Consider the following 26,382-nt stretch of genomic DNA (forward strand, 5'->3'; position numbering starts at 1 on the left):
GGGAAGAGAGGGGGTTTCCATTATCGCACAACGCTCCTGCAACCATGTGTTCTGACGTCAGACGAGAAAAACTTACGTTGTTAGGTTATGTCCTTTAGGTTTGGTTCTATTAGCATAAATACACTGCACATTTATTATTTATGCTAAGAAAACTAAACCTAGCTAGCCTAACCTAACAACTTGGGCATTTAGCCTAAAAATAAAACCAGTCAGAACGGAAGGTTGCAGAAGTTTTGTGCGATAAGGGAGACCAGAAGGGAGGCACAAACCAAAACCAGTCGAGTGGAATAAACGCAAAACGTAAGGTCTATGTTGACCATGGATAGAGACGTAAGTAGTTCGTATCTACTTTTAGGTATGTTGTTAAAGCATGCATTTAAATTACTTTGAGATATACGTAGTTATAGTAACATTTAATGTAGTTATTGCATAAAATCAAGGTGGCAATTATTTACTCACTGTTGCTACCACTATTGAATGTTTCTGAACTTGTGATGGCTACTGGTTGGTTAATTTATCATTTTTTGGTACTACTTCGATACTGTCCCAACACCTCTCACTCGTTTATTTCGTCATTTTTAACATTCGTACTTACCTAATATGCATTACGAAGGATTCTTCAAGGTGGTATTTGGCTTTTTCCACGAAAATAATTTCAATTTTTGACATGAGGAGTAATTATTCTTCCTGCTTTTTTCGCTTGCCTAAGACGCAATGTGGTGAGACAACTTGACTAACGTGGTAGATCATCAGTGGGTATCCAGTGTTTCCAACGTTCTCAACCGAAAAATCCCCATGAACCATGCACATGTAGCCCCACAAATCATTCACATATAGCCCCAATTCATGAATAGCTAGGGTGACCAGACGTTCTCTTTTATCCGGACATATCCTCCTTTTTAGGTGTCTGTCCGGGCAGATTTTTTAGAAATCGGTAAATGTCCTCCTTTTTTGGAAATAATATAGAATCGACCATAACAAATGTGTTCCACAGGGAATGTTTCCACACATAACGATCATCACATCACTTGGGGCGCGTTAAGTATTCAAGCAATGCTCACCTAGCATAGCAACTGAACACGATGACTTTCCCAACTGAGTCATTAGTAAGGGTGTGTGGGATCCAGTAAAGTCGGTACCGGGATCGGTTTAAAAAATCTACCGTCCCAATCCCAACTTCCAGAAATGATCTCCAGACTTTTCGGGATTCCGAGCAGTCTGGAACTTCCAAATGGTAATTTTTAAAAGTAGTTAATTCTTGATGTTTTCAGCATTGTGTCTTGACACTTCTCAGAAATTGTTAGCTTTTATTAAAAAAAAAAACCTTAAGACAAAATTAAGTGTAAAATTCGTGATTTCCACAGCGTTGGAATTTTTTTTTCCCATCCAGAAAATTTCCTGACCTCATCGGGAATTTGCAAATTCTTCCCGTCCCGAACGTTGGGATTTAAAACAATGTCCCGTCCCGACCAAACAAAGTTCTGTCCCGCAACCCCTAGTCATTAGTACGTATTATTCGAACTCGTTGCTTCGCAATCTGAAACTTGTGAAACACTTAATTATAATCTGAGCAGTTCCTTTTCGGTTGATTGATATGATTTATTTTAATTCACTTTTCTGACACTTTTGGCTAATCGCGAAGATGAGGATGAGCGATGATATGATGATTTTGATGAAGGAAGACTCACAAAGAACACCCATGCCCAGGCTGAGATTCGAACCTGGGACCTCTGGGACTCTCCGCCAGAGGTCGGGGGGTTCATTTTCGAGTCATACATACGCGATACAGAAGCGTGTAGTGAGAATTTTGATTATTAAGTCATATTTATAACGAACCGAAAGTGTAAATTCATCAAGAAATTGCAAGAAAATATCCAGTTTTTAAGGAATGGAAGAAACGATTATGAGGTAAAGCAGTAGCGTTGGCAGGATTTTATCAAGGGGGGGTGGTTCTAAAAGGTTCTCCAAATTCACACTACCATTGTTTTACTATACTTTAATTAATTAATAATACTTATAATTAATTAATTAGCTAAATTTCTACTACTAATACTATTAAGTAGTAGAGATTGACATATATATAGTATTTATGAAAGCAATAGAACGAAATTACTTTCTAGTCATTCGATTTTTATCAAATTCTGGGAGAATTTTTTTTTTGTTTCTTTGTTACGAAATAATTATCTGGTCAACGAGGTGTGACATTTTAAGTGTGAAGAAAATCCATAAAAACAAGAAAATATATTAAAATAAATTGAAATAATCAAAGTATGGAACTCATCCAAGGAGCTGTAGAGCTGGTTGGTAGAGCGTCTGACAACCATAATAGATTTGGAGATTGTTTTTGTTGCTTAAAGGCAAGAGGAAATTTCAATTATTGAAAAATTCATCAGAATTATATGTCATCAAATTGTTGGTACTTTATTTATTAATGAAATTATGAGTAATGGCAAATGAGTTGCCATTTTTTGCAGTGTCGTCTTTTTTATGACTTTGTTCTCCTTTTCACCATGCTCTGTCCTCTTTTTTGAATGTGTGTGTCTGGTCACCCTATGAATAGCCCCACGAACCATGCACGCGTTGCCCCACAAATGGTAACACTTTACTATACCGAAGACGGATTTCTTCAAATTTACAGGAGAAAGTACTTACGCAAATCATTTTCTGTAGCGTTGTTGATGTTCGGGAATGTAGTTTTGATCCATTTTAATGCGAATGCATGTGGTTTTCTACGAAAATCTATTTCCGACGCGCTATTGCTGTTGCTACGAGATGACGTGTCGAGGATGCATCATGAAGTTGTTGCCGGGTGTGGAAGATGCCGTGGAATTTGTAATTCCGTTGTTGCCCGTATATGCTAAATTGAACAAAAGGAGTGCTAATGGAACCTAACCTAACCTAGTAGGCATACCTTGTCCCCGTGATGGTTCGTGGGGCTATAGTGAATTTTTGGGCTAACGTCAATGGTTTTTGGGGCTACCCGTGGATGGTTTGTGGGAACAACAGTAAGTACTCGTTAATGTAAGAAATAGACATATTCGTTAGAAATTCATTATTTCACCTAAAGAAATGTTCCGCAATGCAGAATAGTAGGTTAGCAATGTAAAAAATTGCAAAATAAATCATTGATAGGTGTCTCCGGTATAGTAAAGTAGTACCCCACAAACCATTCACGGATAGCCCCAATTCATGAATAGTCCCACAAACCATGCATGGGAAGGTTAGGTTAGGCAAACATTATTAAAATTGTCATCTTCTTGCAAAGCAACGGCGTGGTTGGAAACATTGACAGGGTGTTACATCATCAAACGTCTGCAATATTTGGTTCACGTAGTGGAAGGAAATGAAAGCAACGGCAATTGTTCGTCGGAGAGATATTTCTGTTGAAAAATACATGAATTCCCGGTGAACTAGATTCCACGATGAAAGAAAATACCTCCACGAACTTCTAAATGCTACAGAAACTCATTTCCGTAAGTAGTTTCTTGTGTAAAAATATCGAACATTTATCGAAGTGTTAACCATTTTTTTTCTGTTTCCGTTATAATAATTTGCTTTTGTATAACATACATATCCTGCACAAAGTCCGCAAAAGGTGCTTGAAGCATAAAAAATTAAAATACATAATGTATGGGAAAATACACGTATTGGCCATTTTCATTAATATGTGCAGTATTATTTCTTCAAATTGACACTTGTAGAGAGTAATGGAATTACATTCCTTGATGGCTTGTGAAGTAATCTCGACTTCTATGCGTGGCATCCTGGGAACTCGGTTAGTCGTCAGACTGTCGTGCAGGTTATCTGGATTCGGTTCATAGGGGCCTACTACACTGTGTGGCGTAGTGGTAACCAAGGCTGGGGGAAGATAGGCTTCATCGACTCATGGGCCAAATCCTATTTCACACAAAATGTTATTTTCTTCGTCACCGTAATTCGAATGATTACAGATTTACAAGTAAGACTGCTACAGATCTTAACAGACATAGTTTTTTAATGGGGAAAGGGGGGGGGGGATTGGCATTGCTGAAATCCTTGCTTGCTCCCATTGAAAACAAAGTCTGCCCCACATGTAGGTTGAGTTCCTATTATCTAATCTGTCCATGAGGTGAACGTAGGCACTGTTACGTCAGTAGAGTGTACGATTGTTGGATCATCCACCCACCTTCGTGTCAGTGTGTTTTGCACAGCGCGCTAAGACGCCAGAGCTTTCCGGTTCGAATCCCGGTCTACGCATGTTCTTTGTGAGTGTCTCTTCATCAATATCATCACTCATATTCATATTTGCGATTAGCCAAAAGTGGTAGAAAGTGAAGTAAAATAAACCAAATCAATCAATAGTTGTATCATCCACAACAATGAAGTCTACTGTTGTTCTAGAGGCGCTTGTGATTCAGGTAGGTTTTTTTAATTACTTGCATGATGCCGAAAATACTGTTTTGCTACACATGTGTTACGTGTGGAGCAAAATACTCCGAATGGTGTACGGTGTTTCTGACTTGAGCAATCTAATTAAAAATGGTATAAAACACCAGTGCTCCAAGCATTTATTGCACACTGAGGCATCTTATTTTCTAGATAAAACAAGCATGGTTCATGTTTTATCGGAACCCGTCTGACTTAATGTAATAAACACAATGAGATTTTAAATAGACAATACATATGTCGGCTAATTCCATAAGTAAACTCTTAAGCAAAAAAAAGAAGGCCCTTCCTTCTAACTTGGCGTTTCCATCCGAAATGCTCATGCTACGCCACTGATATAAGGTAAGGTAATATTGCCTGTGCTCATTGCACCCTAGCATGAAGGTACATAGGCGGACATAGAGCTAGGGCCCGAAATATTCACAATCTCTGTCAATTTTGGAGGTGGTGTAATCTGCACCATACCCTTACTGCCTTTATCCTCCAGGATTGCCCCAGGTAATTTATTAGAGACTGGGCGAACCCCAGAGCTGCTTTATGGGGAAAAAAACAAGGTTAGATCACCAATCCCGCCAATCCATTACACTCAGATGCCCTTCCAATTGAACCACAGTTACTTACTTTTTAGCTGTTAGTATCTTAATGTGTTGGCATGTGCAGGGAAGTAGCCTAGCCCAGCCCCCCTGAAATTTTGAGAAAGTCAAAATTTTCAAATAAAAGTAGTAGAGAACTCCAGAAGAACCAAAGTGGTAAATTCAAACCCCACTCTTCAAATGACTCATGATTACCATTTTCATCTAACTTTTAAAATGAAGGTTAAAAATTGTACCTACGAAATATTTATTGTGTAACACTCCCCCCCCCCCCCTAGGAATATCAAACTTTTTTTGTTGGTATTTTTTTTAAACCATTTGCACAATACAGTTTATAACTGCCAATCCATTAATCCCTCCATGTTGCCAAAACCAAAACCAAAAATTTGTCTCAGCTGATCACTAGTTAAGTCGGGTATTATTAAGTAGGAAAAAATATACATTGCATCCTAAGTTCTTAAACATTCATTATTGAAAATGACTGAACTAATGTTATACACTGTTTTAGGAAGTAGAGCTGCAGTTCTCTCCTAGCCGTTGGTCTCACCGATATGGCCCTGAAGAAGTTCAGCAGAAACACTTGCAGACTGTCAGCCAAGGTAAGGCTGCCTCAGAAGCCAATGTATTTATCTTTTCCTGAAATTTTTGTGATTTATGTAGAAATTAAATTATCCATGCTTTTTTAAAAATCAAAGGATAATTGTTTTTCTTGTATGTACGCATTGCTTGCATTATAGAATTATTTTCCTGTAGTTTACGGTTATTACAAGCATAAGAAAACAGTTTTTCTTTGTTGAAAAGAAATTTGTGTGCATTCCATTCCACATTCTCACATAAAATTGCAAACATTTTTAGAAGTTTTAATTTCAAAATTGTTTTTAAATCACCAAGAAGTTTGGAATGTGCATTTAATGAATTCAAAATGAGAAACTCTCTACCAGATGTGGAAACCACAGGAATGTATAATATAAGTTGTTCATGTTTAAAGAATTATTTGGGACAAACAGCAAGGAAAATGGCAATAAGATGGCACGAACGCGATTTGGACATTATAATTCTAAACCCAAGAACAGGTTTGTCAACTCATATCATCGAAGAGAAGCATTTGATTAAAAAGAGAAGGGTTTTAAAAAGATTAATGGGAAACACAGAGTTGAATGTCTGGGAAGCTTCGTTCATTGCAGAAGAACACTAGAATAAATTGAATAATGTAAATGGTAACATAGATCCAGTATGGAGTTTTCTTTTTCACAAATGGAGTAAGTCACAATCTTTAAAATTTAATGTAACAGAAAACATCAAGAGACTTTGTGAAAACAATGATGAATTTGAATTACCTGATGATATTTGGGATTCATAATTTAAAAAAAAAATCTGAAATAAAAATAAAACAGACTGCTTTTTTCACAGTTAAGTTGCTATATTACAACAATGTAACATTGACAACATCCATTATATAAGGGATTCTTTTTGTTTAAAAAATTACTAACCATTGTTATAACTGTATCTTTAGTCAAAATGAAAATAAATGTCTGATGAAAGGAGCGTGTGTTCTCCTGAAACGTCACAAAGAAAAACTGTTTTCTTATGCTTGTAATAACCGTAAACTACAGGAAAATAACAAAGGATAATTGCTGTCATTCTCAAAAGATTGTCAAGTAATTTTGTTCTTTGCGTACACAAACATGCATCGATTTGGTTTTTAACCAGCATCATGAATATTCTTAAAAGGTCATAACAAGTCTGATCTAGAAGTTATGTGAAAAAGTTAGTTGATGATTCTAAGATGCATGTAATTGCCACCTTCATGCTTGCTATAGATCTGCATCCATCGTTTAACCAAATACAGCATTTTTTTTTTCATTTATAAAATTTTAGGGTAAATGGCACTTCTCTCATCTCTATTGGTGCCATAATTTTAATTATTATACTGGGGCCTCCCCGATGATGCAGTGGTTGAGTTGTCACCTTGTAATCAAGGGATCTTGGGTTTGATACCTGGTGGTATTAATATTAAACTGTAGGTCCAGTCCCGATTAGCCTTACTGTGCATAAAGTGGACTTAAAACACCAAATCAATCGATCAATAATTATACGACTGTAACACTTCATGGCCACGGTGGCTCAGTCTGTAACGCGTCTAACTACCATTCTAAAGGTCCCGGGTTCGATCCCCGGCCGGTTCAAATCCGGGAACTTTTCTAACGGAAGCAGTCCCGGCGCCCAACCAACGTCGAATAACATGGGTACCTGGGGGAAACCCTGGGGGGTAAAGGTGGTCAGGGGTGTGATGCTGATCAAATCTCCCCCACTCACGACCGGATCAAGAAAGTGTGGGGCGTTACCCCCACACCCCCTATATGCCTTCATGGCGTGGTGTTAAGCACAGGGGAGCACTTTACCTTTTTTAATGTGACACTTCATGGTGTGATTAAATTCGTTGTGCACTTCTTCAGATACAATATAAACTGATCATAAAAGATACAAGATCATCATGTACACACCACAAAAAAAGTTTGGAAACACCCACAGTACCGGGTGTTAGAGAAACAAAACTAGGTATAGGTGTCATGAAAAATAAATACTGTATTTGTGGAGACCTTTGACAACAGTACAGTGGAACGACATGACAATCCCAGTCAAGTGACAGATGAAGAACAAAGTATGCCATTATGAAAAAAAATGGAACAAAAAGAGACAGCACATGACCTGATCTCTGCAAAGCACATGGTCCATCTCAGTAGTGAGTAACGCCTCCTCGTACACGTGTCAGGTCATTCACAGATACCATTGATGAGGCTGTCAATGAACTCTTGGTCCATCCTATCCCACTTGCCTTCTGCCACTCGTCGGAGGTCATTCTGTGTTGAGGAGGTGGTACATGCTTCCGAACAGCTCTTTTCAGCTTGTCCCATACATGTTTGATGGGGTTCATGTCTGGGGAAAATGAGAGCCTGTCCATTCGAGTGATACCTACATTGTTGATGAATGCTCCTACAATCTGCACCCTGTGACAACGAGCATTGTCATCCTGCAACACGAAAGCATCTCTCAGCAGCACGAAAAGGCACAACAAAATGTTCCAAAATACAGTCCCGATATGTGACAGCATTCATAGACCCTTGGACAGCAACCAGTGGCGTGCGACATCCCATCGTGATACCACCCCAAAAACATGATTGAGCCACCTCCCTGTTTGATGCTGCTCCACCACATACCGAGTTTGAGCAATGCTACCTGACTTTTGCCACACACGTATTCGGGAATTATCAGGTTGCAAACACAGGCAGCATTCATCAGTAAAGAGAACACTGGACCATCGCTGAATGTCCCAGTCATGGTGTTGTTGAGCCCACCTATATCGCACACTACGGCATGTCATGGTTAACGGGGGCGCAATAAACCGTGCATTATATGGTAGAGCTGATTCAGAATGTTTGTGGAGTCACGTGTACACCTGTAGCTCTGAGCTTGTCATTTCTGAGGTCTGCAACAGTGCGTTTGGGGCTTCTCCGGGCAAGAATTTGGACATAATGATCCTGTGCTAGGGTGGACGAACGGGGACGACCACTGCAAGGACGATCGATGATGCCTCCAGTCTCCACATACCATTTCCATGTTTTGGACACGGCAGATATTCACACCCTCTCGTTGAGCAACTTGACAATAAGAATAACCTTGCTCCACTAAGGTGCCAATTCGAAAATGATTGTATTCTGATATCGTTACTGGAGGCATTTTTCTACCCAGGCAGGTGCGTTTCACTCACTGCAATACACGGAAACACAATGCGTCTTACCGTACTGACAGCTCGGAGTGGTTGTGAGTTGCACTATTCCCACCCATGCAGCACAGTGGTGCTGCTATTTCTGTCTACTCTGGTGGTAACGTCTCGACTGGCATCTACCATGAGTTACATGCCAGGCACCATTCCATATTTCGCTGTTTCACTTGTCAACTGGGGTGTTTCCAAACTTTTTTTTTTATGTGTTTCTGGGATTATGGTGAAGTATGTTATTGGAATTTTTCTCAAAACATTTCGTCATCTCTCAGAAATTATATCCAATTTTCTACTTTCGTTTGCTTGATTGCAAAAGTGCTTACAATTAATATTTTAGTACTTAAAGGTTCACATATACACTTTGTATAGATGCAAAATAATATAATTATTTTAAGTGGTTTTAAAGAGAAACATTTGTGACACCTTGAGAGGTAGAGCAAGATGAACAAACCAGTTTTCCTAGGAAGAGACAAGGGCATTCAAGTGTAGAGTGACTAGTCATGTAAAGTTGTGTGTGTTTATCTTGGTTTGAGAAAGCTATGGGAAACCAGGATAAAACGTCGCGAGAAAAATAACAATTAAAATCACTTAAAATAACTGCATTATTTTGCTTCTATTTTTGACAGATTTAATGCATACTACTTCCCAGGAGTCTGTGGAGCAATGCCATGCATAATGGCAGAGAAGTGGAAGAAGTGAGTTGGCAGAGCAAAGCAGTGTGTGCTGCTGCAGACAGCTGGTAGCTGCAGTCATGTTGCCCTCACCATGCTATCACTTTTCTTCAGGCATTCAATTGTCGAGCCTTCTCGAGTCACTCCTTGTGCAGAGGACTTGTTTTTGTTCACTTGTTTCACAAACTCCTGGGACAGAGTAGTGCGCTGAAGTTCAATAAAGTTGAAGATAACAACTTTTAGTGTGTTTTATAATATAGCAAGTGAAGAGGCAAGGACTTCCATACCATGTGAACTCGGTGTCAGATATGGAAGTGGGGAGAAGCAACTTTTGGATATATTTGGAGGAAATAACATTCCAAATGGTAAGTACTGAAAACACTGGAAAAAAATAATGTCACTATTCTGTTTCCAGCTTTAAAACGAAGTAGGTGTGGCCAACAAGTTACCGAAATTTGTATTAATGCGTGCGGTGCCCACTTTCTATTCGCCAGCACTTGCCCCTCCCTCCCAGCGCACGTGTTAGCTTCGGTGTCAGTATTTTCCACAACGTTTCGAAACTAGAGTGACTTTTAAAAATGTGCAAATATTAGTTTTTAAAATGAACACTGTTGTAAATACGAGAGATGAAGAAAATATAATAAAATAGAGGTAAACACTTACCAACGATGTCAACTCTCGTCAATGGTAATATACCATGTAAGAAGAATTCACACAGCTGGCCCTTGTAGCGGAGTGGTTATCACTGTGCGCTACGATGCCAGGAGTCCCGAGTTTAAATCTTGGCCTGGGCATAGATGTTCTTTGTGAGTGTTATTTCATCAATTTCACCATATCATCACTCATCCTCATCCTCGCGATTAGCCAAGTGTGGCAGAAATGCGAAGTAAAATAAACCCAATGAATCATGCAATAATTTAACCAGCGTAGACAAACTCATTTCCATGAAAAAAAACATCCACTTTCCTGCTGACGGCAGCAAGTCCAAAATTGGCTAAAATGTGCCATCCGCGTAATTTCCTGTCGGACCGCATAAATGCTTGTTTTTAAGACACCTGTTCAGAAGTTAACGATTCAACACAATACTCTGGATTCACCGCAATTTTGGTATCGCCACTTGTTCAAGGTTTCAAATGTAGATGTTTTGTAACACTTGCTGTTGAAGCCACATCAACATTCAATGATACTTACAACCTATAAACACTACGCAAAATCTCGAGAACCACCACAGGGCAACGGAGAGGAGGGCAGGTTTTGCAGGGTCGAGGGGAGAAAAGCTATAAATAGGCGTGTGCTTGAAGGTAACAGTGTTTCGGAAGATTCTTGACCACGGGAAGTAGTGTCTCCAACTATGTTATTTTTTCCCTTATGAATTAGATACAAGAAATGTGAAGTGCTTATTACGTACACCCGTGTTGGAACATTAATAAAACTTTGTAGTTGCGAAGTTTGCTATATAGCAATTAGATACGATAAAAGCTTTGGAATATTACCGAATTGTAACGATGTTCCTATAAAGGTCGGGTAGCAACACTGAATGGCACGGTTTGCCCATCTGTAACGCCAAAAGCTTGTGTCCCCGCCCTCTACAAATCCCTTCTTGGAAGCAGTTGCCAGTGTATGCATCTGGCATTTTTCTTTGACAAGCTGGGAGAATTCGGGTTCCTGAAATCTGAGCATGTTTTATGTTGGAAGTAAAGGAAAGGAAGCGTAGGTGGATCATTTAATAAATGCTAAAGTAACATTCCGTACGATTTTAAGCATCACTGGTTGTATTTGCACCAAGCACTTTGGCTTTCTCAAAGGTTTCGCTACAATCTTTTGCAGTTTGTTGATTTTACCATTCTAGATAAAACGCATGAAGTTGAAAGTAGTGTGTGCGTGTTTGTGGTATATACATCAACACGTGTGTAATCTAGAGATTCCCATGTCAGTCACTGTCAGTCTAAATCATGTTTTCTGATTCTGTCTAGTCCGGTGTTTCAAGATTGTAGACTTTACTTAATATTGCGAATTTGCAACACTGCACAACACAGAGTGACGGACAAGTAGCGGGAATTTTGTTAATTTGAATGAGTAAATGTCACCGTAGGTGCTTTACTAAAGAATGGTTATGAATTCATAAGCAAGGATAAGGCTAGTAAATGCTTTCAACAACATACAATGCTCTATTACTCTAGTTTCAAGACGGCATTGAATGGACTATCTATCAGGGTGCAAAAGGTCTGCGGAGGGACTACTGCCAGAATCCACCAATAGGGCTGCACTGGCTTTCTCTAGAACACGTGCTTTTGTTTACATCCACTTCGTAGTGGAAAAAAATGGACTATAGTTCATTTGAATGTTTATCATATTCAAATTTCATTTTGCTGTAAGCTTTTTTTTGAGCTTTTAGTTATTATATTTTTCTCAAAAATTTAACTTAGATTATCACAATATTAGTAGAACATTGCCAGCCTTTCCGGCAGAGCTAAGATTTGTATCGTGGGTAGAGCATGGATGTTTTATGATGTTTGTTATTTATTTCATAAGTCCACCATTCATCTTCACTGTTAAAATTATTCTTGAGGAGTAAACAATCTCTGTGTCAAAGAGGTAAAAAGGTAAGCAACCTTTTTAGCCATCCAAAAAAAAGAGAAATGTCTATTGCCATTTATTCATATGTTAGTTGTTCGTTTTTCATATATCTTGCAGGGACCTATGAATTATTCATGTGTTTAGTAAGATGCAGAAGCAGGACTCAAAGGAGAGGGAGGGGGTGCCATCCCATCCCCCGTTAAGTAAGTTTTTCAAACACATCCTTCAGCTAGGGTGATTTGCATAAGCATTCCCTCACCTTCTGCATTGTCTCCGTGTTGATCCATACAAAAGCATGCTCCAACCTATCCCCAAACTCAACCAAGCATGTAAATAGGTATTCACTGATGCAAAAAGTTGCATTTATTTTTGAAAATTCGTTTCTAAGTAGCACATTACTTGGCCTGAAAGCTCCCTTTTGGACAATTAATTCTGTTTCATTTCTAGGTATCTTAAATCTACATATCATATTAGAGTTGAACTTTCTATTATAGAGGCACCCATCTTTGTCTTCATACATGGAGGTTACTGGCAGGAGCTAAGCAGAGATCTCTACAACTTTTGTGCTTCCCCTCTTTACGATGCTGGATGCAGAGTGGTGGTCGTGGGATATGACTTGGCTCCAACAGGTGCAACAATTCATATTTATCATGGAATGTGGTGTTTTCTACCTTTGTTGTTGCAAGAAGTGTGCAGGATGGAAAATAACAAATCAATCCATATATTTGGGATGAGAAGTGTTTGTCTTTTCCCAAGAAATTGATAAATTTTTGTGATGTTAAATTTCAGGATTTCCCAACATCATGAAAATATAAAATCCTGCATACTATTTCTGCGAGCTGGTTGTTTTCTTTCATATTTCTGGATAGATTCCTGTATGTAGGGTTGCACAAGTTTGCTGCATTTTAACACAGCCTTATTGCTGATCTTTAACTTTGAGATAATGCCTGTTATACCTTAAGTAGAATAAGTCTTTGAGGTCCACGTGCAGTCACTTATGACAGCCACTGTGAAGGCCTTTCCACCCATCTGCCTGCAAACTGAGGCTATTGTTAAACTTTCTCCTCCGTTAGTAAACTTGCTGATGCGGTAAGCATGCCCAGAGATATTGAATTTTCATTTGCCGAGAAATTTCTGTAAAGTTTAGGCTGACAGAGGGGAAGGAACTGTTCGTCTTTACTGGGACAAATGTGTATGGGAGTCGCCATCTTTAATATAGCAAATATGGCGTTTTGAAGCTGACTTGATTAGTGTTGCAGCCTTGAGGTCGTTTTCTAATAACAGTTGATACCTCATGTAAATTTGAGCTGTATACAGTCTGCCCTACAATTTTTATTGGACTTTTAAGGTTTTCGTTTTACTCTTGTCATAGTTCAGAAAACTTGGGAAAATTGGCACTTTTCATACACAGTTTTTGGAAATTTCCCAAATGTTCCAGTTTCCAAAAATTGAGAAGTAATTTCTCAAAGTGTGGATCAGAATTGATTTTTTCCCCCTTATCTTTGTGCATACATTTGAGGATTTTGCACACTAGTTGTACTATTGTAAGCTAGTTTAATTCATAATACCACATGTGTAATATGCATTAGTGGCAAGTTATTTTTTCACAAACAAACATTGACATAGGTTTAATAGTAATAAAATTGTCTTGTACTTATACAGTTTTACAATTTACCTAGATTCGTATCGAACTGCAATTTTTCTATAGATGAAACTAATCTATCTGTCTGTCTGTCTGTCTGTGTGTATGTAAAGACAGTAAGCAAGTTAAGGTTAGCCTTTTTGTCCTTCATTAAAATCTCTGTAGAATAAATGGAAAAGAAAGTAAAATGTTTCATTATACAGTATCATTTATTCTATTAATTTTTTGTTTGCTTGCCAGTGGCAAAAATCTGCTTTCACTGTTAAAACATTATTTAATGTGTTAGCATTATTTAATTTTAGTTAAGCTTGGTTTCATGAAAATGTACAACTCCAAACTCCAATCATCTTGCTTGGAAACACTGGCCAATCTTCTTTTAGCTGCTAGGAAAGCCAGTACCCCCAAAGAATTACCAGTGGTGGAGATATAGTACAAGCAATGCAAGCACTGCTTGCACTATTAGAATACACTTCAATGTACGTATTGTTTTTAATGTAGTTAATGTTTTATCTTTATTTCGTTTTTGTTGCACTTGATTTCATGAAAATTTACAGCTGCAAAAATATCAGTCAAGGAACATTGCAAAAATGTTGTAATTTAAGTCAAAGATTGAAGAGTGTCTATTGCATTGCTTTTTTATTCTTACAGTGAGCCTACCAGAAATTATTGAAGAAATTAAAGCTGCAGGCACCTATGTTGTTGACCTGGCTCGGCGTTTAGGTTCCAGGTGAGTGTTGTCTCGTGTCTGTGTGTTGTGTGTGTGTGAGAGAGAGAGTGAGTGAGTGTATGAGCATTTTAGTGTGTCACGGATAAGGGAGTACTTCATTCAGTATATTAATTAATTGAATTCATGAGGAATGTGCAATGTGACATGTGCTGCTTTAATTTTAGTGTAAGAGTATGAGCTGCAGTAAATGAGATGTAAATTTTCTGTGCTGATGTATGATGCATTACAAGATTTATTTGCATAACACTTCTTGTTGTGGCTTTCAAATGCAGTCATCCAAAGTTCTTTTGGCCTGAATATCTTGATGCAGTTTGGTATTTGATATTACATATAAAATACTGCATGTTTATAAATGAATGGTGCAGTTTCAAAAATAAATAATAATTTTATTTATTACCTACACCATAAGCAGCGGCAACTGTCCAAGTTTCTCATGTGCTACCAGCAGTTTACTTCTCATGCTTACTGTGGGGCCGCATCGTCAGTTTCAGAGATGGCATCGCAACAGGAAAAGGCTTTCTGTGTGCTCCGTTTTTAGGTGTCCAGATCTGTGGTTTACAGTGCAGTGTGAGTTTCGGCATGGTTTAGGAAATACCCACCACACAAGAATAACATAAGTAGGTGGTACCGACAGTTCATGGAAACTGGATGCTTGTGTAAAGGCAAGAGTTCTGGTCAACCTTGTATGTCTGATGACAATATTGAAAGAGTGCACGAGGCATTTCAGCAAAGTCCCCGCAAGTCACTTGGTAGAGCAAGCAGGGAATTGGACATGCCAAAGAATACGGTGTGGAAGGTGTTGCGTAAGTGGCTATGTCTTATATTGTACAAGATGCGATTAGTGCAGGCCCTTACACCGTAGACAAAGGGAAAAGGTGCGACTTTTGTGAAGAGATGCAATTGAAAATGGAGGACGATGGTTTTTGAGAAAGACTCATCTTCTGCGATGAAGCCACTTTCCATATAAGTGGCAAGGTGAACAAACACAATGTCCATATCTGGGGAACCGAGCATCCACATAGACAGATAGAGCGCCAGTGTGACTCTCCAAAAGTCAACGTTTTCTGTGCAGTGTCCCGCGTGAGAGTGCACAGCCAATTTTTCTTCCAACAAGAAACTGTGACGGGTGACTCATTTCTAGACATGTTAGGAAACTGGTTGTTACCCCAACTTAACACCAATTATGATGGTTACATTCTGCAACTTGACTGTGCTCCCCACATTTTCACAGGAATATACGAGAGCTTCTCAATCGTTTTCTTCCCCCCATTTTCACAGGAATGTACGAGAGCTTCTCAATCGTTTTCTTCCCCCCATTTTTACAGGAATGTACGAGAGCTTCTCAATCGTTTTCTTCCCCCATTTTCACAGGAATGTACGAGAGCTTCTCAATCGTTTTCTTCCCCCATTTTCACAGGAATGTACGAGAGCTTCTCAATCGTTTTCTTCCCCCCATTTTCACAGGAATGTACGAGAGCTTCTCAATAGTTTTCTTCCCCCCATTTTCACAGGAATGTACGAGAGCTTCTCAATCGTTTTCTTCACCAGAGCTGGATTGGACGTGCTGCAAAAGAAGAAAACCAACTTCTCCCCTGGGCACCCCACCCCGTTTGCCAGATTTAACACCATGCAATTTCTTTCTTTGGGGGTTTGTTAAAGACAGAGTTTATGTACCGCCATTGCCCATGTCCCTCGAAGAACTTTGTGATCGGATAACGAATGCACTACAGACTATTACAACGGACATGCTACCACCGAGTATGGGAAGAATTTGATTACCGTGTAGATGTGTGTCGTGTGACCAAGGGTCCACACATTGAAGGATTGTGATTAATGCATAAGAAACTTGGAGAGTTGCCACTGCTTACAGTGTAAGTTTTGCCAGTGTAAGGTAATAAATAGATTTATTATTAATTTTTGAAACCGCACCATTCATTTATAAACGTGCTGTATTATTTTTAATTTCAGGTCCATTTGGTTTGCAGGTCATTCTGCAGGAGGCCATCTTGTATCCATGCTCCTATTCTCAGATTGGCTAGATAAAGTTGATAAAGACCGCAGCTTGATCAAGGGTGGTTTTCTTATTGGTGGTGTATATGACATCACTCCCTTGGTCGACACATACGTAAATGAACCTCTTCATCTCACAAAGTAAAGTTTGTACATAACATTCTTATGAACTTATCTATCTACAAGGGTCGTTCAAGGTTGACCGGGATTTTCGTACGTAAAAAAATGATGAATAGCCGGATCATGATGAAACGTACGGGTGACGTAATGTATTCCTTCGCGAGTAACCAGCGCCCGGCATGACGTATTTTGCGCATGCGCAGCAGTTGCAGCGAACATGGCGGCAAGCAGTGTGTCTGTGGCTGTGGAGCAGCGGTGTGTAATCAAATTTCTCGTGAAGGAGAAAGTGAAACTAGCTGAGATTTTCAGACTATTGGAAGCACAGTATGGTGAACAAACGATGTCGCGGACAAGAGTGTACGAATGGTGTGAGCAGTTTCGCGAAGGACGGGAGCTGGTGACAAATGAAGCGCATGGACACATTCGCCCGACTGCAGTCACACCAGTGAATATCGCATGTGTTGAGCAAATGATTCTTGAGAACCGGCGAGTAACAGTGCGGGATATTGCTGCCGAGGTGAATATCAGTGTCGGGAGTGTTGAGACAATCATTCACGACCACTTACGCTTCCGCAAAATCTGTGCAAGGTGGGTTCCCCGCCAGCTGACATTCGATCAGAAGTGGACACGCAGGACGGTCTGTGAACAGCTTCTGAATCGGTTTCGAGCAGAAGGTGATGAATTGTTGCAATCCATCATCACGTGTGATGAAACATGGTTGCACAATTCAACCCCAGAGACCAAAAGTCGCAGCATGGAGTGGCAGCATAAAGGTTCCCCGCCCCCCAAGAAAAGCAATACGCAGCCGTCCGCTGGAAAGATCATGGCAAGTGTCTTCTGGGACATGAAGGGCGTTATCCATGTGGATTTTCTGGACAAAGGGAGCACGATTAATGCCCAGTATTACTCCACATTGTTGAGTGGTGCTGTACGAAAGTCCATTCGCAAGAAAAGACCTGGGATGTTGTCTGGAAATGTCATTCTTCTCCATGACAATGCCCGCCCTCACATGGCCAATGTGACAACAACAACTCTGGCCGACATGCGCTGGGAAGTTCTGCCCCATCCCCCCTACAGTCCGGATTTAGCCCCCAGTGATTATCATTTGTTTGAACCCCTTAAAGACCATCTGGGAGGGAAGAAATTCACGACAGACGAAGCACTGCGGAGCGATGTCCTCCAGTGGCTACGACAACAACAACCAAGTTCTTTCTATGCCAAAGGAATTCGGGAGCTGCCAGAACGATGGCAACGGTGCCTCGGCGTGCACGGAGAATACTTTGAAAAACTGACATAGTTTGGTGTTTCTTCTGCTACCTTTTTCCTGCAGAAATAAAAGTCCCAGTCAACCTTGAACGACCCTTGTATATAACTCATATCTTCCCACCTACACTGCTCCATAATACTTAAGGAACATCAAAGAATTATGCGAGCAGTAGAGTATTAGAGAATATTGTAAATCTTGAGAATAACATTACAATAAAATATATTTTCTGCGCACATCATCGTCCCAAGTTTGTTTACTCTTTGTCACGCTACACTGACATATCCAGGGAGGGTTGATGAGGCTACAGCCCCCTCTGAAATTGAGAAGAAACAACCTTTTTACATTCATATGTTTGCAATTTCCTTGGAGCATGTGGTCCGGAGTTACTGTTTATGGATGACAGCTGGAATTTTCTATTGGTTCCAATTGAAATTTCAATTGGAATGAATTGGATTCTATCGGACTGTATTTGTTTCAATCTGAATCTCAACTGAAACCATTTGGAGAATCAAGACAATTTCCAATTGGTGAATTGTATCCAATTGTAAGTTTGTATATATTGTAGAATCAATATGTTATCAATTCATTTATTGACTCAAAGCATAGGTACTATGATTCTTGACACCACATTTCCTGTGATTTAGAAGTTCTTTGGAAAAACAGCACACTTGAACTGAATTTGTTCTGAATTCTAATGCATACTACTGAAGTCAGATTTTTCTTAATAAATACCTAACAAGAACTCTTTCTTAAGAACCAACTCGACTTTAAAGGAGCTATAGCTAAAAATGTTCATATTAGTTCTTGTTTTTACAATATGAAATTTGCATGGTTATTCTTATGTATATGTAATGCTATTGGAAAAATGAGCAATCTTTTGATCAACTTAGTCAACCTCGACAGTGTTTTGTTTGTTTATCACTTTTTCAAGTGTTGTGGGTCAGATTCTTTGTTTAACCTAATTTTTTGCTGTTTCTGCATGTATAAAGGAAGAACAATATGTCAATTTATAACTGAAGCAGCATATTTTTTGATTTTCTATAAATGAGTTAATCACAATGAAGCTACAGAGTTAAAAACGTGTTCATATATTTGAAAAAGTTTCGTATGTGAAAGTTTTTTCTAAGTTACAAATTTCACATGCTTTACCAGAGATTTGTTTTAGTTGTTTTATATGATTTCTCCATTGCATTTACAGTTGAATAGATAAGAATTTTTCATAAGCAATATATTGAAAACAATAAAATGTTTTCCAATAGAAACCAATTCATTACAATTGACCAATCAGTTCCGATAGACCAATTTGTTCCGATAGAGTGTCTAAAAACTCATATTGGCTATTGGAACCAATTTGAAAAATTTCCAGCTGGGAGTGCTCACCCGCACCATGCATGTATTGTGTCGGAATTCCTGGAAATTGAAGACATCACCCATATTGAGTGGCCTGCATGATCACCAGACCTCAATCCTATAGAGCATGTTTAGGATGCTCTTGATCAGGGCTTATGAACACCAATAAGGTACAGATGCAACAAAAATGACCAGCAACATTGTAAAATGATACACAGGGTGAACTCTGTTTTTGTGTTTGTTTCGTTCTGTTCCCTTGGTGTTCCTTAAGTTTTGTAGAGCAGTGCACAAGGCATGGATTTTTCCACTTTGTTATGATGAGTTTTCCTTCCTTTCATTTTAGTTTTTACTGGGTCATTTTCCTTTTACCATTGCTGTGTGTGAAGATCAACATTAAAAAAATACATGCCAAGTACTGCATAACATGTAGATGCCAAAACTGACACCTTAGTTGCTAAATGTGATTCAGAAGCAAAATGTTAGATGGCAAAACTAGTGTATAAATCAACATAAAACCAGCCAGATGTTTACAGCTTGAGATGAGAATGATACAGACCTCATCACATATGAGACGAGAGGCCGATAAGTCTTGGCTCGACTCATCTCAATACTATACCTATACATTAAAATTAATACATGTAGGTTTGTTGCAACTTTCGTATAAGACACTTTTCTGATTTTGTGTTTCATTTAATTTCAAGGTAGCCCAGAATAAGGTATAGACTTTCACTTGTTCAAAACTTGTTACTGTATATGTTTTTTAAAACCATCAAAATAACCATAAAATTCAAATATATATATATATATGTATGTATGTATGTATTTCTTATTGGATGTACAGGGTCATGCAAATATTCCACCATTCAGCCCAAAGTCCACAACTTAGACACTTCAAAATTCTTAATTGCAAATTTTGTTCTTAATTGTCCTTTTATTCATAGTTATTTCAATGTTTTCTGTTAGCCAGATACCCTGTCATATTTAATCCATTTTAGATAATATGGAAAAATTGTAAATTACAATTTTTGTACCGAGGTTAGTACTCAGTATTCAGTAATTAACTATTCTCATTATTACATACTGAAGAGAAAAAGTGAAAAATTATTTATAACTTGAAGGAAAACATGAATGTAGTTTATTTTTAACAAGCAGTAAAGAAATTAACATTCAAACATTTTTTTAATCTAAAAAAAAATAGTTACAATTTAACATAATTTTATTGAAATATAAATTATATATTTTTAAAATTTGTAAATAAAATATCTTTAATCTATTTTTATTAGGGAAATTGCAATAAAATGCAGTCCAATGCTTTGCAAAGGCAATTTTAACAACACATCCAAATTGAAAATTATTGTTGCAGTGGGGGAACATGAATCACCAGCTTTCAAAAAGCAATCTGAGGAATATGCTGAGGTAAGTTCCAATTTTCTTTTCATTACCAGCCAATGAACCATTCTATAGAATCTATATACCTTAAGATTTATTGTTCAAGTAATTCCATTTTCTACCTCTTCCTAAACTGTAATTTGTTCCATATTCGTTACTTGGGTCATACACCACTTTTATTTACATCATGCATATTTCCTTCATAATAGAGTTTTAATGTATTTTATTACTTCCTGTACCCTGCTAGGTATTTACTTTCCAATGGTTTAAATCAGCTTATAAATAAGTGATTGTAGTAGTATCTCCTTTATTTTAGTTGATTAGGATGTGTGTGCACGCATATTATATTCAGTAGATTGATAATGTCAGTCATAATAATGTTTTTATAACAATTTAAAATTTGTTTAGAACCAAAATAAATATAATAGTTTTGTTTTATCTACACATAGCAGAAAGTTTTCAGTGGAAAAACGTAATGCATGATGTCATACATATTTAAGATACAATCAACTCTGGATGTAATGAGCTCGGTTGCAGTGAACATTTAGGTATATTGAACCTAAATTACTAATTTCGACCCAAATACATTACAAACTTAGTTTATAGTGCACATTCAACTTAGTTTTAGTGCACCTAAAAAATGAAATGTCCATGAAAAATTACCATTATTAGCATCATAAGTACAGTACTTCAAAACAAACAATCAAATAATGGATTACCTGCCTGTTTTTGTTTTGGTAGCAGCAAAACAACTCAATTGGAGGGGGGGGGAGGGTTGTGACTCATGGTGGTAATGAAACATGTGTTCAAAGTGAGCCTGTGACTATCTGCATTGCACTGTGCTTGGTTAAGTTTAAAGTTTTGAAAAGTGAACATTAAGAGGTTGAAGGTTAAAATGTCACTACTAGCCTCAAATTAGGTTAAAATGAAGACAATTTGGTTTTAGTGAATCATTTACCTGAATCCATGGTGACTCATTATAACTGGAGTTGACTGTGTATGTGTATCTTTGTCTTTCTGATCTTTTAGGTGTTGAAGCATGAAAATATAGATGCAGACTACCTTTTAGTACCAAATGTGGACCATTTTGATATTGTGGAGAAGCTTGTGGATAAAAGTTTTGATCTGACAAATAAAATAATAAATTTGGTTAAAAATTCCTAAGATGTGTACATAAGTTATTGTATTTTTTCAAATAAAAGTCATTTGATTAAATCGATTTCAAATTTCTCATTTCCATACTTTGTAGCAAACCTAATATCTTTTATGTGAATTTTTGTAAGTGGTTGCATAAGACTATTATTAGGAATACTTTGAAAATAAAATAGTATCTTTATGTATCAAAATGGCAGTGTGTGAGAGTACAAGACTGAGTAAGGAAAATAGTTCAAAATAATAAAAACAAGTTTAATACTATAGATTGATGGTATTTTCATAAGTATTGGTTTAATATCTCTTCTTATAATAATAGGCATCAGTGGCGAAGCGTGACATTTTTACTTAGTTATCGCAAGATTTGCCAAACAATAGGGTTGATCTTGCTATGGAGAGGGGGGGGTGGCACAATATTTCTCTGTGGTAAACGCCTTGGTCCCTGCCAATTCAATGTAAAAGCTCATACCACAGACCTTATGACTATACAAAAGACACATAATTGTATCCCACACGACGAGAATTATTATGTATGATGGAAACTGAAATGCAAACCCTTCAATTATCACGTTTAAAGGTAAGAAGAACCTTTATGGTTCGCCTCCAATTGTTGTTTTGATAATGAAAAGCAGATTCATATTGTTCAATGTGTGCTTTTCCTCTTAACAATTAGAAATAGCAGACATTCGAATGGTGTGCCCAGGATTTTCGAAGGGGGGGGGGGGGGCGTTATGTGTACTTTTTAGTAGTTATTCCTGAAGTCCTCATTTTGCCATCTTTTCCTGCCTTCTCTTTCTTCTTTTTTTTCCCAAGAATTTTGAGCCTAAGCAGAATTATGATCCTCACCACCCCTCCTTGAGCACGCCAATGGACGACACACTGAAGAATCTTGATGACTCCAGACAAACCCTGCCGTGGCTGTAAACATAGGGATGGGGACTGAAAAAAGGGCCTGTTTTGACCCAGATCTGGGGGAAAGTACAGGTCGTTGGACCTGTTTGGCTGTTCTCGGCACCGGCAGAGACCAGAGACATTCGCACCATTCTGCGATGAGCTGGGCTGACTAACACCATTTCCTTCAATAGGAAACTTGCCGGGAGGGTTCACCGCGAGGAGTGGTACTGGGGCCTCATTTTGATGCGCTAAGATTAGCGAATCAGCGAATCTCTTGCATATTTTGAGCTGTTTCATGTTGTCACTTGGCTTATTTCGCACAAATATGCGACTATTCTGACTTATTATTTTTACTGATTCTCTAAAATATATAAAATGCAATATTTTTATTACTTTGCTTGGTCATCGCCGCATTTCCCGATGACCGGATGCCTATTCTGCAGGGAATGAACTTTATGCAAAATAGTGTTAAACATATACCAGGATATGGGCTTATGTTTTCTGTAAACTGTTCTCAAGCATGTATCTAGAAATATATTTTGCAAGGGGTCCAAACCAAGTGTCTCAGAAATAATTATAATAGTAATATAAATGTTTGTAGTTAATGTTCTATTCATAATATGTAAATTAATATTATTGTTATTACATGGATAGGTTAAAAGACTGTATAACTTTACGTACAGTAAGGCTAAGCGAGACTGAACCTACAGTTCAATGCAGGAGATATGTTACATAGAAATTTAAGCTTGACCAGGGCTCAAAACTTTGGTCCATAGTATACTGTGCCAAGCTATCAACAGGTAAAATACCAGTTTGAGTCCCGGTTGAACATGAATTTTTGCTTAAATTTTTACACACCTGTATATGAACAAATTGGTTCAAAATTTCAGGAACAGGGAAGAAGTGGAACTAATGGTAAAAATGTAGGAAGTAGGTATGGATTAAACTAGAATAAAAAAATATTGATTCCTTCTGGGGCTTTTTGGAAATAAAAATTAGATCAATGCATATGATAAGGAAATAAGGAAAATTTGCAATTCTAATAAAATATAGAACAACATTGTAAAATTAATGCCTGTTTTTGTAAAGTTTTCAAAAAAAAAAAACAATACCTCTCTCAAAAACCAGAAAACAGAAGCAATGGGAATCTTTGGGCTGACCAATAATATAACACTGATTTACCATTTTGTAAGTGATACAGCATCGTTTTATAATAATTAAAATTGTTCAAATGCTAAATACTACGTATAAGGGTTGCCCAAATGAAACTAAGACATTTGTCGTAGCGTCATAGCTTAACTACGCAGAGCTTTGTGTTTGCTCTAGTAGGTGGCGTTGTATGTAAGAAAGCATACATCGTATGCATACCTGGTATGGTCTGACAGCACAGTGTGTTGTTTACATGTGCAGAAGCACATTCACAAAATGGATTCGTCCAAACGGGCTCAGCAAGCAGTTATTCAATTTTTGAAGGTAGAATGTGTGCTGTGATCTGCTGCAGCGTTTCCGCTGGAAAGTCCTCGACCATCCTCCCTACAGCCCTGATCTCTCGCCCTGCGACTACGTCGTCTCCGGGCCTCTAAAAAAAACATCTGAAGGGTTGCCAGTTCACCAACGATGCTGAGGTCTGTGACGCTGTTGAAGATTGGTTCCCCAGTCAACCACGAATGTTCTTCGCTCAGGGTATCTATACCCTTGTGATGTGGTGGGACACTTGCTTCAACAGACAAGTTACTATCTGTAGAGGATATGTCACCCATGGATCATTTTTACTTCCTGTATGTTCATATATTCCAAACAAAAAATCTTTACAAATAAAAAACAAGTCTCACTTTCATTTGGGCAACCCTTATATAAATACATTCTTTCAAAGAATTAGGATCATAGGTAGATCTTATATACACTAGACTCTCGCTAATCCGGCCATTCCTTGCACATATGGGTGCCGGATTCGCGGAAGTGCCGGATTATTGAGAGGGTCGGAAATTACGTACTACTATGTAGTTTAAACACACAGGGACTATACAGGCTGTACTTTACGTGTTTCCTTTTAGAAGCCATAGTATGTATTGATGGGATGGACATCCGCAGGATTTTTTCCAGCGAGGGGCATGCGAGGTAATTTTTTTCAGGGGGGTCAAGGGGGTCAAAGGACTAGTATTTTCCTTCAAAATAGTGATGCCCCCTCAAAAAACACTATTTCAGGTTGAAATTTTCATGTTTCTTCAACGAATTTATAATAATTAACAAATTACTGTGATTGAAATGAAATTATGTGTGAAATATATAAGTTTTAGGTACAAATTCATTTCCCAGAAGGGGTGGGGGGCATGTCCCCCTCCCCTTGCCCCCTTCTGGATGCCCGGGGGGGGGGGGTAAAGGCAGTCAGGGGCGTGATGCTGATCACATCACCCCCAGACGGATCAAGAAAGAGTGGGGCGTTACCTCCGCACCCCTTATATGGCTTCATGGCATGGTGCTAAACACAGGGGAGCACTTTTTTTTCGCCAACAAATGTCAATAAAAATGTATGTTCAAAGTGTATAAACAGAGCATATAATTTGTGTGAAAAGGTAAAAACATGCTGTTTCATGCAACATTGTTATTCTTAGTTCCGATGTGAAGGACGTTATTATAAATTTGGCCCTTAGAGCTTATTCGTTAAGAAAATTTGGACAAACAGTCAATAAATCACACTCCACAGTTCAATACATAGTAAACAAATTTAGAGAGGAAGGTTCAACACAGAATGTGCCGAGAAAACCAAAAGGTAGACTGTTGAATAAACGTGATGAACGCTTTATTTTAAAAAGAGTGCGAGAAAACCCCCGACTAAGTGTTCCTCAGTTACGACTGTTACTAGAAAATGTTGCTGGCAAGATGTCCGATCAAACTGTCCGACGTGTCTTGTGGAAGCATGGATATCATGGCAGAATACCAAGAAAGAGGCCCTATGTAAATAAGGTGAATCGCAGGAATAGACTTTCATTCGCTAAAGAGCACATCCAAAAGGACCAGGAATTTTGGGATAGTGTCATATGGTCAGACGAGTCCAAGATTAATATATACGAGTCAGATGGGATAAATAGGGTCTGGAGAAAATTAAATAAAGACAATGATCACATTAACACAGTTCCAACAGTTAAACACAGTGGTGGTCATTAATGATTTGGGGCTGTATGTCGTCCTAAGGTGTTTGTACCATCCAGTTTATTGATGGTATCATGGATGCGTATGTCTATTTGGACATATTGAAGAACAATGTAAAGCAGAGTGCCCAAAAAATGGACATGCCGCCTATCTACAGATTCCAACAAGACAATGACAGTAAGCATAAGGCACGAGTTAACATGAATTGGCTAATATGGAATGTGCCCAAACTACAAGGGTTGGATAAAAAGTAATGGCAACACTGCTGTCCCGTGAAAGGGGTGAGTCACAGCGCCACAAGCGTTTCGTGGCTGATAAAGGAATGTCAGACGAAGTATAGTGAGTGGGAGCGATTGTATGTTATTCAGTCAAAAACAGCAGTGTTCTGAAGCAGAGGACGAGAGTGCAAGCACCCTAACAATATGTTTAGGCAAGAAGAACAACGTCTCTCAGGCAGACGGTCAACGCAGCCTACTTCTGCACCTTCTTGCAACACCACCTTCGTCTCGCATTAAGAAGGAAGCGACGGCCCGGTGTCCCATCATCCTGCTTGACAATGCAAGGTGTCACACTGCGAACAATGTGAGGGCGCTCCTGCATAACTGGTAGTGGGAGGTACTGGAACATCCGCCGT

The 26,382-nt window shown here is 38.5% G+C and overlaps 1 protein-coding gene across 1 annotated transcript; it reads left to right on the forward strand.

The window, feature by feature from the left end:
• On the forward strand, positions 1 to 21,771 carry KFase (kynurenine formamidase). The gene is made up of 8 exons (XM_083110077.1): positions 1 to 330; positions 5,527 to 5,617; positions 9,731 to 9,835; positions 12,542 to 12,676; positions 14,338 to 14,416; positions 16,385 to 16,567; positions 20,447 to 20,579; positions 21,582 to 21,771. The coding sequence occupies exons 1-8, from the start codon at positions 310 to 312 to the stop codon at positions 21,714 to 21,716; spliced, it is 882 nt and encodes a 293-aa protein (XP_082966203.1). The 5' UTR covers positions 1 to 309; the 3' UTR covers positions 21,717 to 21,771.
• The last annotated feature ends 4,611 nt before the right edge of the window (positions 21,772 to 26,382 follow it).

Source organism: Lepisma saccharinum, chromosome 23 (genome assembly GCF_977018435.1).
Source record: "Lepisma saccharinum chromosome 23, izLepSacc3.1, whole genome shotgun sequence".
Taxonomy (NCBI): Eukaryota; Metazoa; Arthropoda; class Insecta; order Zygentoma; family Lepismatidae; genus Lepisma; species Lepisma saccharinum.